The sequence below is a fragment of the Strongylocentrotus purpuratus genome, unplaced genomic scaffold (genome assembly GCF_000002235.5).
Source record: "Strongylocentrotus purpuratus isolate Spur 01 unplaced genomic scaffold, Spur_5.0 spur5_scaffold_18, whole genome shotgun sequence".
NCBI lineage: Eukaryota > Metazoa > Echinodermata > Echinoidea > Camarodonta > Strongylocentrotidae > Strongylocentrotus > Strongylocentrotus purpuratus.
Window position 1 is genome coordinate 21568111 of NW_022145603.1, and position 14562 is coordinate 21582672.

Genomic DNA, 14562 nt, shown 5'->3' on the forward strand with positions numbered 1-14562 from the left:
GGAGTGTAAAATAAGAATAAGTGTTGCCAATTTGATGAGAAAAACTGATGAATTAAGAAATCTCTGAACTACTCTGAGTTAAAACACAGAGTTATTACTCCCTTTTGCTTCTCAGTATGTAATATATATCTTTGTGACAAGGCTTTAGTTCTTGATGCGAAACTCAGAGGAAGAAGTAAAATCTTGCCATGTTTTATGTCAAAGTGTTTAAGAAAAATGCTTTATGAATGCATTTGATTATTAGACAAATGCATTGAATGAATTTGGGTTGCTTGCACATGAGGCAGTAAATCACCTTCCAAAAGCCATTGATGTCATGGACACATACATGTACATTGCAGGGCTTAAATTAATCCAAGGCCATGGCCGTGGATGCCCTTTTGATTGGCCTCAATGCCCCTCTCATTGGCCTTGGAGATTTGTTGTGCCCTTTCCAATTCTTCCTATTTGTGCTGTAATATAGGAATGTGCCCTACAGAAAAGTGGCCTTGCCCTAAAAATATTGAAATTTAAGGCCTGCATTGTAGAAGCTATGCACTGGAGGGCTACATAATAACTCCTTTTATTTGGCCATTGAAAGTAATATACCGTAATAATCCTAGATTCCTATCACTCTTTTTTTTACTTCTTCTTTCTCACAGCACAAGCATGTGCTGTATAAGAGATTCAAAATTTTGCTTTGAGCGATTCCAAATTTGGATTCATGAGATTTCAGATGTTTGCAGTGTAAAATTAGTAGGTTTGGCTTGCAATAAAATATGGTTAAGCCTACATCATTACCGGTACTTCTTTGTACCATGTGTCAACATTGCTATTGAGTAGCATCCAAGTGGTTTTATTTCACCATAAGGGCTTTTCAGTGAAGTGATTCACTGCGTCATGTGCAAACAGTACACTGCATTGAATACCTACATGTATGTATAGATAAATGTATTTATGGTGTGGTATACAATATTCATGTAAAATTCATTAGATTAGCAGTATTGGTGCATGGGATATTATATCAAATTATTATTTCATACTTTGGGAAGAGGGATTTAAGATTTACATGTATGTTATGAATTTCCTTGTCATTTTATTTTTAATGATTATATTGTATGAAGATCAAATTTAGTACTTTGACAATCGATTCAGATGTATTACAACTTTGAAAGGAGTTTGATATTCCTGGTAAAGAAAAAGCAACTGTTCATGTAAGTAGTGAGATATGTTATTTTAAGTGTGCAAAGAATTTTGAGGACTTGCAATCGATCTGGATCAATTGCGGCTATTTGATCTGGTTGGAATTAGTGCTTTATATGTGGTTCTTCAAGAGAAAAATACTGTATGATGGTTCTGACTATTACTTAGGGCAAACCAGATTGTCCATTGCGAGTACTTAATTTCAAAGTCAGCCATTCATGACATATACTGTATCTGTAGGCCTATACATGTGCCATCCCATGTTTGTCAAGGAATGTTTTGATTTTGTATCACTTTATTGTCAATCTTCAATAAAGAACCAGTATAAACATAAAAGAATTGCACAGTCAGAGACATATAATAAGAATATTTACTGTAGTTTGTAAAACTCATGAAAACGTTATCATTGTGAAGTACATGTATAACACATATGCAGGGGATGTATTATTGATGGACCAAATTAAATATGTACAACTATACATGTACATATGTACTTTTAACCCACCACACACTGTACAATCTCATGCGATCCGATTTTCAAAAAATGGCAAATCTACAGTGTATTTAGATACATACCGGTAAACATCATCTTCGTAAGTTAGGTTCTAGATCATAAGAATACTAACACTTTGAATTTGATTGCATGTAAGGTTTCTAGTCAGAATAAAAAGTTGAATCAGCTTCAAATCGTAGACAATCACACGACTCATCTGGGCTCATTTCACAAAACTTGTCATCAGTGACAAATGACAGTTTTTGTTATAAGCTACTGAAATCCTTGCTTCTGATTGGTGATCAGCGGATTTGTCACTGATTTTTGTCATTTGTCATTGAAAAAAAGGCTTTGTGAAACGGGTCCCTGATGTTATTGTGATTCTGAGTCAATTTAGGTTTTCCATCTTCAAGGAAGTTTGAAATCCATTAAATTTAGATTTCATTAATCATAAGACTATTTAGATCCTCGATCATTCACATTTGAATCATTTGAATGTTTATATGAAATGCTATTGCAAATTCTTCCAAAATCAGATCGTAGTCGGATCGTAGTCGGATCTAATAGTGTTCGGTGGGCTTGAGTCAGATTTCCATTCGCCATATAAGTGTGCTTTATGTATTCAAATCAAGAGATTTATGTTCCATAGGATCTAGCGTAAAATGTAAACAAAAATGTTTCAATAGAACACATGTACACTGTAATATGTTTAAGGACCATATCAATATCTTTAGACTGTACTTTAGGGCTTTTGTTTGTTACAATTTTATATTTTATACTTTGCTTAGCATTTATCATTAAGAACAGTTCTACTTAATGCAACTCTTTTGAAGGAAAGGTCTTTATAGAGACATATATGGCTATTTTATTAGCATAAGATGTTTCTTATAAATGACAATTTACCACAACATATACAGTATATTTTTATTTTCAACAGAATTATTATTTGAATGTCTTTATCTTGTTATTCACCAGGTTCTTGTTAAGCAATTTTCAGTATCTTCATACATGTACTTGTATTTTGAGCTACGCTATCGCATGCATTTGAAATTCTTAACGTGTACAACTTGTATATCCATTATTGCACAAATCTTCTATACAACCTCACTTGCGTCCAGGATTTAATACCCGTGTCTACGTGGTGAACGGGAAGTATTCCAGATCGCCTTTGTCACCACTTTCCCACCATCTGACGATAATTCACAAAGTCTTCCAGTCGTATTCCAATACGACCACACCCATGGAAACACCTATTACATGTACATGAAATAGTTTTCAAAAAAATTGATCATTAGTAGCATTAAGTGTTCTTTGTGGTAGCTGAATGTCAAAGATGTTTCGAAATACATGTACGAATCGGTATTCATTCATTTTCTATATAGTATCTGTTGTATTTGTACTTTAGCAAATAGCAAGTGTATGTCACTCAGTACTTTTTTTGTGTTCATATATGCTGTAAATCTGTCGTGTATATCGTAGATAAATTAGAATTATATAACCATGATTCCTTTTTGTTAATGTTAAAGGCAAATTATAGGCGATTTTAAATGAGGTTTGCTACATTTTGCTATGACTTTTGTGCTTTAAAGAAACTTGTTCTTCCCATATTCAAGTATTCTGTCTGTGTTCATCTTTGCAAATTGGCAAAAGGTTCAATTGTTTGTATATTTAGGGTTATCTTGTTCTCAAAGTTGGAAAGCTCTGTTTAGTCCTAGTTTTTTATATTAAAGGTAGATCTCAGGTCATTTTGACTGAATTAAAAAAAAATCACCTTGTTTATGTCACAGTACAATGAAGTGAACTCGCAGTACTTTGCAACAGACAAAATATGTTTTCTACTTTTTCATTATATTCCAAAAGCTTCTCTATATTTCTTTTGAATATACTGAATTTTATTCAGAACAAAGCTAAACATTTTTGACATCGTATTGGTACATATTGGTCCTATGCTAGAATGTTAAGTATCACCATGAGGTTAAGGGTTACGTTTTAGGGTTAGCAATAACCCCTGGCTCTTTGACTCATTATCGATGCAAAAAGTGAATATGTTAGAGCGGGACAAATGGTGCATAGGACCTTTAATGCATAGGGCCTATGGTGCACCTGACCTTTGGTACATTGTACCATTGGTGAAATACATGTAAGACCATTAATGCATCAGACTTTGGGTGCATAATACCATTAATGCATCAGACTATTAGTGCATAGGACCATTAATGCATAGGGCTAATGGCGCACCTGACCTTTGGTACATTGTACCATTAATGCATCAGACTTTTGGTGCATTAGACCATTAATGCATAGGGCCAATGGCGCACCTGACCTTGGGTACATTGCACCATTGGTGAAATACATGAAAGACCATTGGTGCAATGGACCATTGATACATTGTACCATTGATATTAATAGGACCATTGATGCATAATACCATGCAGTGGTACAGACCTTTGTTGCTTAGTGCCTCAGGTCAAATAACCATTGGCGCATGAGATCAGTAATGAGTTGGACCAATTAGGGTGTAATCAAACATTCATTTATTCATTAAACCTTGATTTTATACCTTACATATGTACTCAAACTTCAGTTTTAGATCAAGAATTCAGTCTTTGAATGATTCTGCTTGAGGGTTGGTGAAGGAAAATTGCATGTAAGCATATATTGAGAAGTCAAAAACTATCCTTGCTTTATTACTTTTGTTGAATAGCTAAGTAACACACAGAGATTATATTTTCATGTCATTTTGCTTATGAACTATGTACAAGTATAAAAGTTGTATGAAGTATAGTTACACTTTTATACTTTATTAAGGCTTGTTCATACATGCAATGGTTCACCGTTGGGATTTTTTCAAAGCGTTCTTATGCGTACTGCGCTTCACATTATTTTGTACATCTTATCACACAGATGAGTGAGTTCACATAGGACTTTTTTTTGCATGAAGCTACCTTTATCATTCCCACATGCCACACATTAACATGTAGTTCACACACACACACACACACCAAAAAATGATGTTTACAGTGGTATATGTAAACAAGCCTTAATTTTGTTATTATGTTGCATTTCTCATAGTTACACAGCAGTTATATTTTGTATTCATTGCGTACTCATATTGTTTATTACACAAGAAGTATTATGAAATATATATCTTTGCTCAGTATATAGATTTAGATACCCTTGACCTTGGAATTCATCATTTGAAGTGATGAGTTACAGAGAGAGTGTGTGTGTGTGTGAGAGAGAGAGAGAGAGTGGCGGGAGAGAGAATCGGAAAGAGGGAATGAGAAAGAGAGAGCTGGGAGAGAGAAAGGGAGGGAGGGAATTAGAGAGAGAGAGCTGAAAAGAGAGGGAGAGAGAGATGAAGGGAGAGAGAGGAAGGGAGGGAATGAGAGAGATGGGTGAGAATGAGAGAGATAGAGAGTGGGGAGAGAGAAAGGGAGGTAGGAAATTAGAAAGAGTGGGGAGAGAGAAATGAAGGGCCGGAGAGAGAGAGGGATGAGAAAGAAGAGCAAGTAAGAGAGTGAACAACGGAGAGAGAGAGAGCAAACAGAAGGCACAAGAGGTGAGCTTGCACGCCAGATGCTCCAGCGAAAATTTCTCCGCAGTTATCATCCTACACTCAATGTACCAGTGGTTCATACCAGGACTGGTTCATACACCCGACTTTCAATAAAAAGATTTTAATCCCTAAAAGTACCCCCACTTTTCAGATCTTGGCCTTAAACATGGGTTACTAACCATTTTCTTCAGGATAATATCTCGCCCACAATCTTGCATGAATAAAAATTCCAGATGCAAAATCCGGCAAAAATGATTTTAAATCATTTCGCTTTTTCATCCAAAGTCTTATAATAATGGGTTCCACTATTTTTTTTTGCCAAAAATGACCCTTAAAAATGGGTATGGGTTTAGCCGCTTCAGCAGCATGCATGCACTCCCCGTCCAAACCAAATCTGAATTGAAAAAAATGATGCATGCCCCCCCCCCCCTCCCTCGCAGCCTCAGTCTAGAACTAGTCTGCAAGCACAGACCCTAATTTGACACTCTATCAAAAAATCATTGTGCCTTGAGAGAAGCCTAGCCCAGCTACCTACTGGTTGTGTCAGGAGCAGCTATATTACATGGCCTATGGTAGTCTTATAGTGCAGACTCTCTTTTACGACTGACCAGGGTTTGTGCTTGCAGACTAGTCTAGAACCGCTACTAAAACGCTATATCGGCTAAACTGTCTTTATACCTAGACTGCTAGTATGCAGAAATGACGTCATGTATTGGGGAATCCCCATAACCCGGTACCTGCGTACGTGTACTTCACGCTTCATCTGATCACTGCACTGCCATATGTCCAAACAGTATTGTTGCATTTGTTGGATAAGCAAAGCAGTGTCTTAATCGGCATCTTTTATTATATATGTTTTTAACCGAGGCAAGTTGAGATGGCCGGTACATGTTTGAAGAGGTGACGGACAGGTATAGTGCTACTTATTAATTCCATTATTTTAGAAATATATAGGCCTTCTTAATTCTTCAGAAATGAAAAGAAAATTTAATCTGAAAATTTAAATCCTTTTCATTTTCTATGAGAATCATTCGTTGTCCATAAGTCATCTTTTATTCTGCTTCTGCAATTACTGTTCTTCTAATTTATTGAATTGCGAAATGTTGTTTTTCAACGGATGACAATTTGACATTTTAACAGGTACAGGTTGATTTTTCAGACATTTTGCGAAGTAAATGATATGTTCATGCTAAAAAAGAATGTTAGGTTTAATGCAGACCGGTATAATCACTCAATTCTCCAATATTGTTGCTTTTTTATTCAGACAACGGACAAGCATAATTAGCCATGGCAAGATGCAAAAAAGATAACCTGGAATGTCCAGTATGTATTGACGTCATCGAAAATGCTACGATATTGAATTGCGGTCATACCTTCTGTCGAGAGTGTCTAGAGGGGATCTACCAACTCTCCGGAGCTTGCTTGTCGTGTCCGGTGTGTCGAGCAGAGACGACGTTAACCGAGAAGGGTGTCGAGGGACTCCCCAGAAATGTCATGATCAACAGTCTTGCGAATGACTACCAGGTGTCTCTCACTTCGGCGAAAGCATGTCCCTTCCACAAAGAGCATGAGAAGGAATTCTTCTGCCAGGAATGCAAAGTGCACATCTGTATGAGATGCGTGGTCACCGGGCATCTGAACCACCCAATGAAAACCAAAGAGGATTTCAAGAGGGAGATACAGGAAAAGATAGACTGTCTCCTGCAACGTGGCCAGGCTAAGAAAGCAGACATGGAGAGAGTGATCGCATCTGCCGAGGCACCGAAAGGACAAGTGGCCTCTGCAGTGGTCAATTTGAAGCGTTGTATCAAGAATGCGTTTGCCAGGAAATCAAGGCTTTTGAAGGAAAATGAAACCTCCTTACTGGAGGAAATCCATTCGTTGCAGAGTAGCTATGACAGCAGCATTGATGAGGACACAATGCTGTATTATTATCAGGTTGTTCAGGATATCAGTCGTGCCTTGACGGTGATCACAGCCGAAGATCCAGAAAGCTTGGAAGCGGACAGCCTGGCTAGTCACACCATGGTGTGCAACGACTTGGATGAACTCCTCAACAAAGTCCTTGCCGGCAAAATTGATGCCGAGGCCATGGCACGCGCCAAGGAGGCCGTGATGAATGCGGAATTCCACCCATCAGGAGACGAGCTGCTGAATCTTGGTATGGTCAAGACCAAAAAGAAGGTGGAGCTAGTCATGATTGATGTTAATCAGCTTCTGCCGTTGGTGAAGGGGTTGGCAGCACAGTCGGAGGACACAGCTAAGGTTGAATATGGCGCCTGTCGGTCTTATGAGGACAGAGTTAATCAAAGGGATGAAAAATGTCAATTCACGGAAGCTGATGACTACGGGAAAGTTCCAGAATGCGATGATGATCAATTTGAGTACTCGGAAGGGGACCACGCAGAAAACGTAATGCAGAATGAGATGGAGAGGCAGGTGCGTTCATGTACAGAAGCTGCCAACGTGGAAAATTCAGAATGCGATGATGATGATTTTGCATCGTACTCGGATGCTGACTACGCGGAAAGACTGATACAGACTGAGTTGGAGATGCAGACTGAGTTGGAGATGCAGGTGCGTTTATGTATAGAAGCTGACAACGTGGAAAATGCAGATGGCGAATTTGTGTTCTCGGGATTAGCTGCTCAACTGCCTACGTGGAAAACATGAATGAGATAGAGAGAAATATGGGTTCACGTACAGAAGCTGACAACAAGGAAAATTCAGAATGCGATGATGATGATGAATATCAGTTCACACAAATATAAGGAAGTTTCAAAGTGCGATGATAGATGTGGGTACAATGAAGCTGACATTGGGGTTGTGTGGGACATCGCCAAACTATCCTACTGACAATCAGCTGTGCAGTGGCGGATCCAGGGGGGGGGGCCCGGGCCCCCCCCCCCCTTGAGAAAAAAATCATGTAAAATCACGTGATTTTTACGATTTTTGGGGGTTGGGCCCCCCCCCTGGCGCTCAAGGGGGGGGGGGGGGGGGGGGGGGTGCAAATTGAAATTTTTTTGAGGATCAAAAAAAAAAAAAATGTGCTCACTACCCCCCCCCCCCCCCCCCCCCCCCCCCCCCCCCCCCCCCCCCCCCCCCCACTGAGCGACTTTTCGGCCGGCGCGATTTTCAAATTTTCGGGAGCAAAAAAAAAAAAATTTGGGCCCCCTCCCCTAAGAAATCCTGGATCCGCGCCTGCAGCTGTGTCCCACGGAGCTCACACTGTCACGGTCTACAACTTTGAATTAAGACATATACTGACGCATTCCAAGTACCGATGCATCAGTGTAACAAAATGATACCTGTTGACTTTGGCTACATTTTTCCTCTTTATTTTTGTTCAAAACATTACAACGTGACACTACACGATTTAGATTATATTTCTTTGTTAGAAAATTAGCTTTTTAGGTTAAGATCGTTATTGATGGGAGAGGGAAGGGGTACATGTACATGAAATCGTCATTTAAAGAAATGATAATTAGTAGCATGAAGTGTTCCTTGTGTTAGCTCATCTTAGCTGAATGTCAAAGATGTTTCGAAAAACATGTACGAATCGGTATTCATTCATTTTCTTTATAGTATCTGTTGTATTTGTACTTTAGCAAATAGCAAGTGTATGTCACTCAGTACTTGTTTTGTGTTCATATAAACATGTTTATGCTGTATATCTGTCATGTATATCGTAGATAAATCCGAATTATATAACCTTGATTCCTTTTTGCTCTGAACCCATTTAGGGTCATTTTGACTGAATAAAAAAATTACCTTGTTTTTGTCACAGTACAATGAAATGAACACGCAGTACTTTGCAACAGACAAAATTTGTTTTCTACTTTTTCACCATACTCCAAAAGCTCCTCTTTATTTCTTTTGAATATAATGATGTTAATTTAGAACAAAGCTAAACATTTTTGACATCGTATTGGTACATATTGGTCCTTGTATGAAAAGTGTTTTTTAACCATGAGGTTCAGGGTTATTACGTTTTGGGTTAGCAACAACCCCTAGCTCTTTAATTCATTATCAATGCAAAAAGTGAATATGTTTAGAGTAGGACCAATTCAATGGTGCATAGGACCATTAATGCATCGGACTATTGGTGCATAAGACCATTAATGCATAGGGCCATTGGTGCATCTGACCTTCGGTACATTGTACCATTGGTACAGTATATAATGTAAGACCATTGGTGCAATGGACCATTGATGCATAAGACCATTGGTACACCTGACATGTGGTACATTGTACCATTGGTACAGTATATACATGTAAGACCATTGGTGCATTAATGGGACTGGTGGTGCAAAAGACCATATGCATTGGACCAGTGATATTACCGGTAATAGGAAAATCGAAGCATCATACCAGTGGTACAGGCTATTGGTACATTGGTCAATTGGTGTATTGAAACCAATATTGCATAGTACCTTGGGTCAAAGGACCATTGGCGTATAGGATATTAGTGGCGCATTAGGGTTAATCAAACATTAAGTTATTCCTTAAACCTTGATTTTATACCTTGCATATCATATGTACTTCAAACTTTATTTTATATCAGCTTAAGTCACATTTTGGAGCCAGAATTCAGTTTTTGAATGATTTGCTTGAGGGTTGATGATGGAAAAATGTGTAAGCATATACCGATATTGTAAAGTCAAAAACTATCCTTGCTTGTATTACTTTTGTGTAATATCTAAGTAACACACAGCGATTATGTTTTCATTTTATTTTACTTATGAACTATATGTACAAGTATAAAAGTTGTATGACATATAGTTACAATTTTATCTTTTATTAAGGCTTAATCATACATGCAATGGTTCACGCAGGTTTTTTTCCTACAGTGTACTTATATGCATACTGCGTTCACATTTTTATATCTTATCACACAGATGAGTGAGTTCGCATAGGACTTTTCTTGCGCGAAGCTTTGTTTATCCGTGTGGCATACATGTACATCACACACACCAAAAACATTTGATGTTTACAGTGGTATATGTGAACAAGTCTTAATCTTGTTATTATGTTGCATTTCTCATAGTTACACAGCAGTTATATTTTGTATTCATTGCATACTCATATTGTTTATCACACAAGAAGTATTATGAAAAAATATATCTTTGCGCAGTATATAGATTTAAATGCCTTTGTCATACTTGGGAATTATCATTTGAAGTGATGAGTTACAGAGAGAGAGAGAGAGAGAGAAAGGGAAAGAGAGAATGAGAGAGAGAGTGGGGAGAGAGAAATGAAGGGAGAGAGAGAGAGGGGTGAGGAAGAAGAGCAAGTAAGAGAGTGAACAAGGGAGAGAGAGGGAGCAAACAGAAGGCAGAAGAGGTGATCTTTTACGACACATGCTCCAGCGAAAATCTCTCCGCAGTTATCATCCTACACTCAAATGTACCAGTGGTTCATATACACAATCAAATGATTTGAACCCCTAAAAGTGCCCATACCTTTCAGATCTTGGCCTTAAACATGGGTTACTAACTATTTTCTTCAGGGTAATATCTCGCCCAAAATCTTGCATAAGTGAAAATTCCAGATGCAAAATCCGGCGGGTTGTGTGATCACTTACAAAATAAAATTGTATATCAACAGTTTTTGTTTTTTTAATTATTGACAAAAAAATGGGGGGGGGGGGGGCCTGTTGGCCCCCCACCCCACGTGGATCCGCGCCTGGCATGTACTCCCCCTACCAAACCCAAGCTGAGTAAACCATGATGCCTGGCGCCCCCCCCCCCCCCCCCTCCGTTATATCGGCTAAACTGTCTTTATTTCTAGACTACTAGTATGGAAAAATGACGTCATATACTGGGGAATCCCCAGAACACTTTCGTTCATGCTATAGTACACATCCGTACACATCCGTATGTCCAAATAGTATTGTTGCGTTTGTTGGATAAGCAAAGCAGTGTCTTGTCGATTTATCTGATCACCCGAGAGTGTATTGAGCATCTAGAAAGTTGGCATATTTTATTATATATGTTTTTTAATCGAGGCAATTATTGACACGGCCGGTGCATGTTTGAAGCGGAGACGAACAGGTATAGTGCTATTCCATTATTAAGTAGGACGTACGCCTTCTTCAGAAATGGAAAGAAAATTTAATCTGAATAACCCTTTTCATAGTATGATTATCATTCTTTGTCCACAGGTCATCTTTAACTATTCTACTTCTGCAATATCTTCTAATTTAATTGCAAAATGTTGTTTTTCAACGAATGACGATTTGACATTTTAACATTTTAACAGGTACAGGTTGATTTTTACAGACATTTTGCGATGTAAATGATATTTTCATGCTTAAAAAAATGTAAGGTGTAATGCAGACTGGTATAATCACTCCATTCTCCAATAGTGTTGCTTTTTCATTCAGACAACGGACAAGCATAAGCCATGGCAAGCAGCAAAAAATATCATCTGGTGTGTCCAGTATGCATCGACATCATCGAAGACGCTACTATATTGAATTGCGGTCATACCTTCTGTCGAGAATGTCTAGCGGAGATCTACGATATCTCCGGCGTTCGCTTGTCGTGTCCGGTGCAGGCGCGGATCCAGGGGGGGGGGGGGCGAGCGTGCCTTGGCCCCCCCCCCCGCAAAAAAAAACCACCAGATAAAAACTAAAGAGGATTTCGAGAGGGAGATCCAGGCAAAGGTAGACCGTCTCATGCAACGTAACCAGGCTAAGAAAGCAGACATGGAGAGAGTGATCGCATCTGCCGAGGCACCGAAAGCACAAGTGGCCTCTGCAGTGGTAAATCTGGAGCGTTGTATCAAAGATGTGTATATGCCAGGAAACGGAGGCTTTTGAAGGAAAATGAAACCTTCTTACTGGAGGAAATCTATACATTGCAGAGAAGGTATGACAGCAGCATTGATGTCGACACAATGCCGTATAAGCAGGTTGTTGAGGATATCAATCGTGCCTTGGCTTTGATCACAGTCGACGATATGGAAAGCTTGGAAGCGGACAGTCTGGCTAGTCACACCATGGTGTGCAATGACTTGGATGAACTCCTTAACGAAGTCCTTGCCAAAATTGATGCAGATGTCACAAGACACTCCAAGGAAGCTGTGATGAATGCAAAATTCCACCCATTTGGAGACGGGCTGCTGAATCTTGGTATGGTCAAGACCCACAAGAAGAAGATGAAAGTTGTGAGGGATGTTCAGCTGTCGCGTTTGGTGGAGGGGTTGGCAGCGCAATCGGAGGAAATTCCTAGCCCGGTGAAGGTTGAAAATGGCGCCTGGCAGTCGTGGTCTCATGTGAACATGTCGGTCCACAGAAGCTAATGATTATGTAAAAGATTCAGAATGCGATGATGATGATGATGAGTTTGGGTTCAAGGAAGGTGACGTCGTGGAGCTCCATCCAGATTACAATGGTGATGAATATGGGGGGTTCACGGAAGCTGACTCCGTGGAAAGTTCAGAATGCGATGATGATGAGTTTGGGTTCAACCAAGTTGACATCGTGGAAGTCCCAGAGTGCGCTGATGATGAATGTGGGTTCACGGAAGCTGACTGGGTGGAAAATTTAGAATGCGATTGTGATGAATTCGGGTTCACAGAAGATGACTACCAGTACGTGGAAAAAAGAACACGACATCGCCATCCTTCAGGTAGGGCATACAGTGAACTCTGAACGTATCATCCACACTGCTGGTGATATCCAGCACCCGGCCTAGACAGGTGGCCATCACAAGCAGTGGTGTGATCATCGTTTCCACCTGTGACATCACACCAAGCACCGTGACTGTCTTTGGCATTGACAAGAACAGCGCCCTGGGTTCCTTTTTAAAGACAACCGGTGAAAACGAGTTTCATTATGCTGCTGTAGATTCCAAAGACCAAGTGTTGATCGCCTGAGGCAGCTATGGGTCTAAGGCACTCAAGATGACCACTTACACTCTGTAAGGTACGTATCACACTGAAAGAGAAGGTCACCTTTGAGGACATTATCAGCCTTCTCTGGAGGTACCGGGCTGGGATCGCTATGCCATATCTGGTGCAGTCTAATACCTGGGCAGTGTTTCACAAAGACTAAGATCCACTTTAAGTTTAATAGACTTAACTTTGGCAGGCCATATGCCACTAGTTGCTTTCACCATTGGTCTCTCAATTATGATCTTTAAATAATATTTTTTCCTTCAATAATGAATTATCAAAAATTTAAATTCTGTAGATTTGGACCATGATTTAATTTGAGAGACAAATGCCAGTAAATATATGGTGAGAGCAGTGGCATGAACGGCCTGCCATAGTTAAGTCCAACTTCAAGTCAATCTTAGTCTTTGTGAAATACCCCCCTGGTCAGTCTAACAGCACAAGGGGGTGTTTCACAAAGATCCTAAGTTGAAGTTATCTCTAAGATGGACTTAACAGTTATGTAAAGCCGTTAATAGCATCTATGAAAATATTTTGTTATTTTAAATGGCATAAAATGTTGATTCAAATCATTCATATATCAAGTAGATGTCGTGTTCTTGATGTGGAATTTGTAAAAAGTCTATAAAAAAAATTAAAAAAAGAATTTTCACTTATGAATATTATTCTATTTTAAGGCTAAATGGCTCTCCATAATTTTTAAGTCCAACTTAGAGTTAAGTTCGACTTTTTAACTGCTTGACATGCTTGTAGGTGCCTTTCTAGGATGTTGATGGGTACTTAATGAAACAGAGGTCCATTTAGACAGGGAAAGTTGGATAATAAAGAGATTGATTGTTGGGGGGGGGGCGCAAAGTTTCACTATGAGAGAGGTATCCTTATCCCTAGTTCTGATATTTCCCTAGATGTCTCTTTCAATCTTTTCCCCATTTCTCTTTATCTCTCTCTCTCTCTCTCTCTTGCCTCTGTTCTGTTTTCTTTATCTTTCTCTCCCTAATTCTTTCTCTTTTCCATCTCTCTATCTCATTCTCTTGATCTTTCCCTTTTCTCTTCTTTTCCCATCCTCTTTACTGCTCTCTCTCTCTCTCTCTCTCCCTCTTTTCTCCTCTCCACTTTTCTTTCTCTCAGTGGGGTGAATTATTTTAAAATTTTGTTATTCTTGTATAATTTACAAATATGTCATTGCTGGCTTTTTTCTCAGCATGTGGCTACTGTTATTGTGATATTAATATTTTCATATCTGTTTTTATCTTTTGACAAGGTATCCACTATATCATGTGCGAATTTGCCTATGAATTGTCAGTCCCACTTACAGATATTCTTAATGTATCATTCCAACAATCTGAAGTTCCATTACAATGGAACGAGCAGAAACAGTTCCTGTTCCTAAGGTCCACCCACCGACCCTTTTGTACCTTAGACCAATAGC

At 39.1% G+C, this 14562-nt stretch overlaps 1 protein-coding gene across 1 annotated transcript; it reads left to right on the top strand.

Moving 5' to 3' along the window:
- The first annotated feature begins 6521 nt into the window (after positions 1-6521).
- Positions 6522-7907, top strand: LOC105439228 (tripartite motif-containing protein 59-like). Its single transcript, XM_011667973.2, has one exon. The coding sequence runs from the start codon at positions 6522-6524 to the stop codon at positions 7905-7907; it is 1386 nt and encodes a 461-aa protein (XP_011666275.2).
- Positions 7908-14562: the final 6655 nt, after the last annotated feature.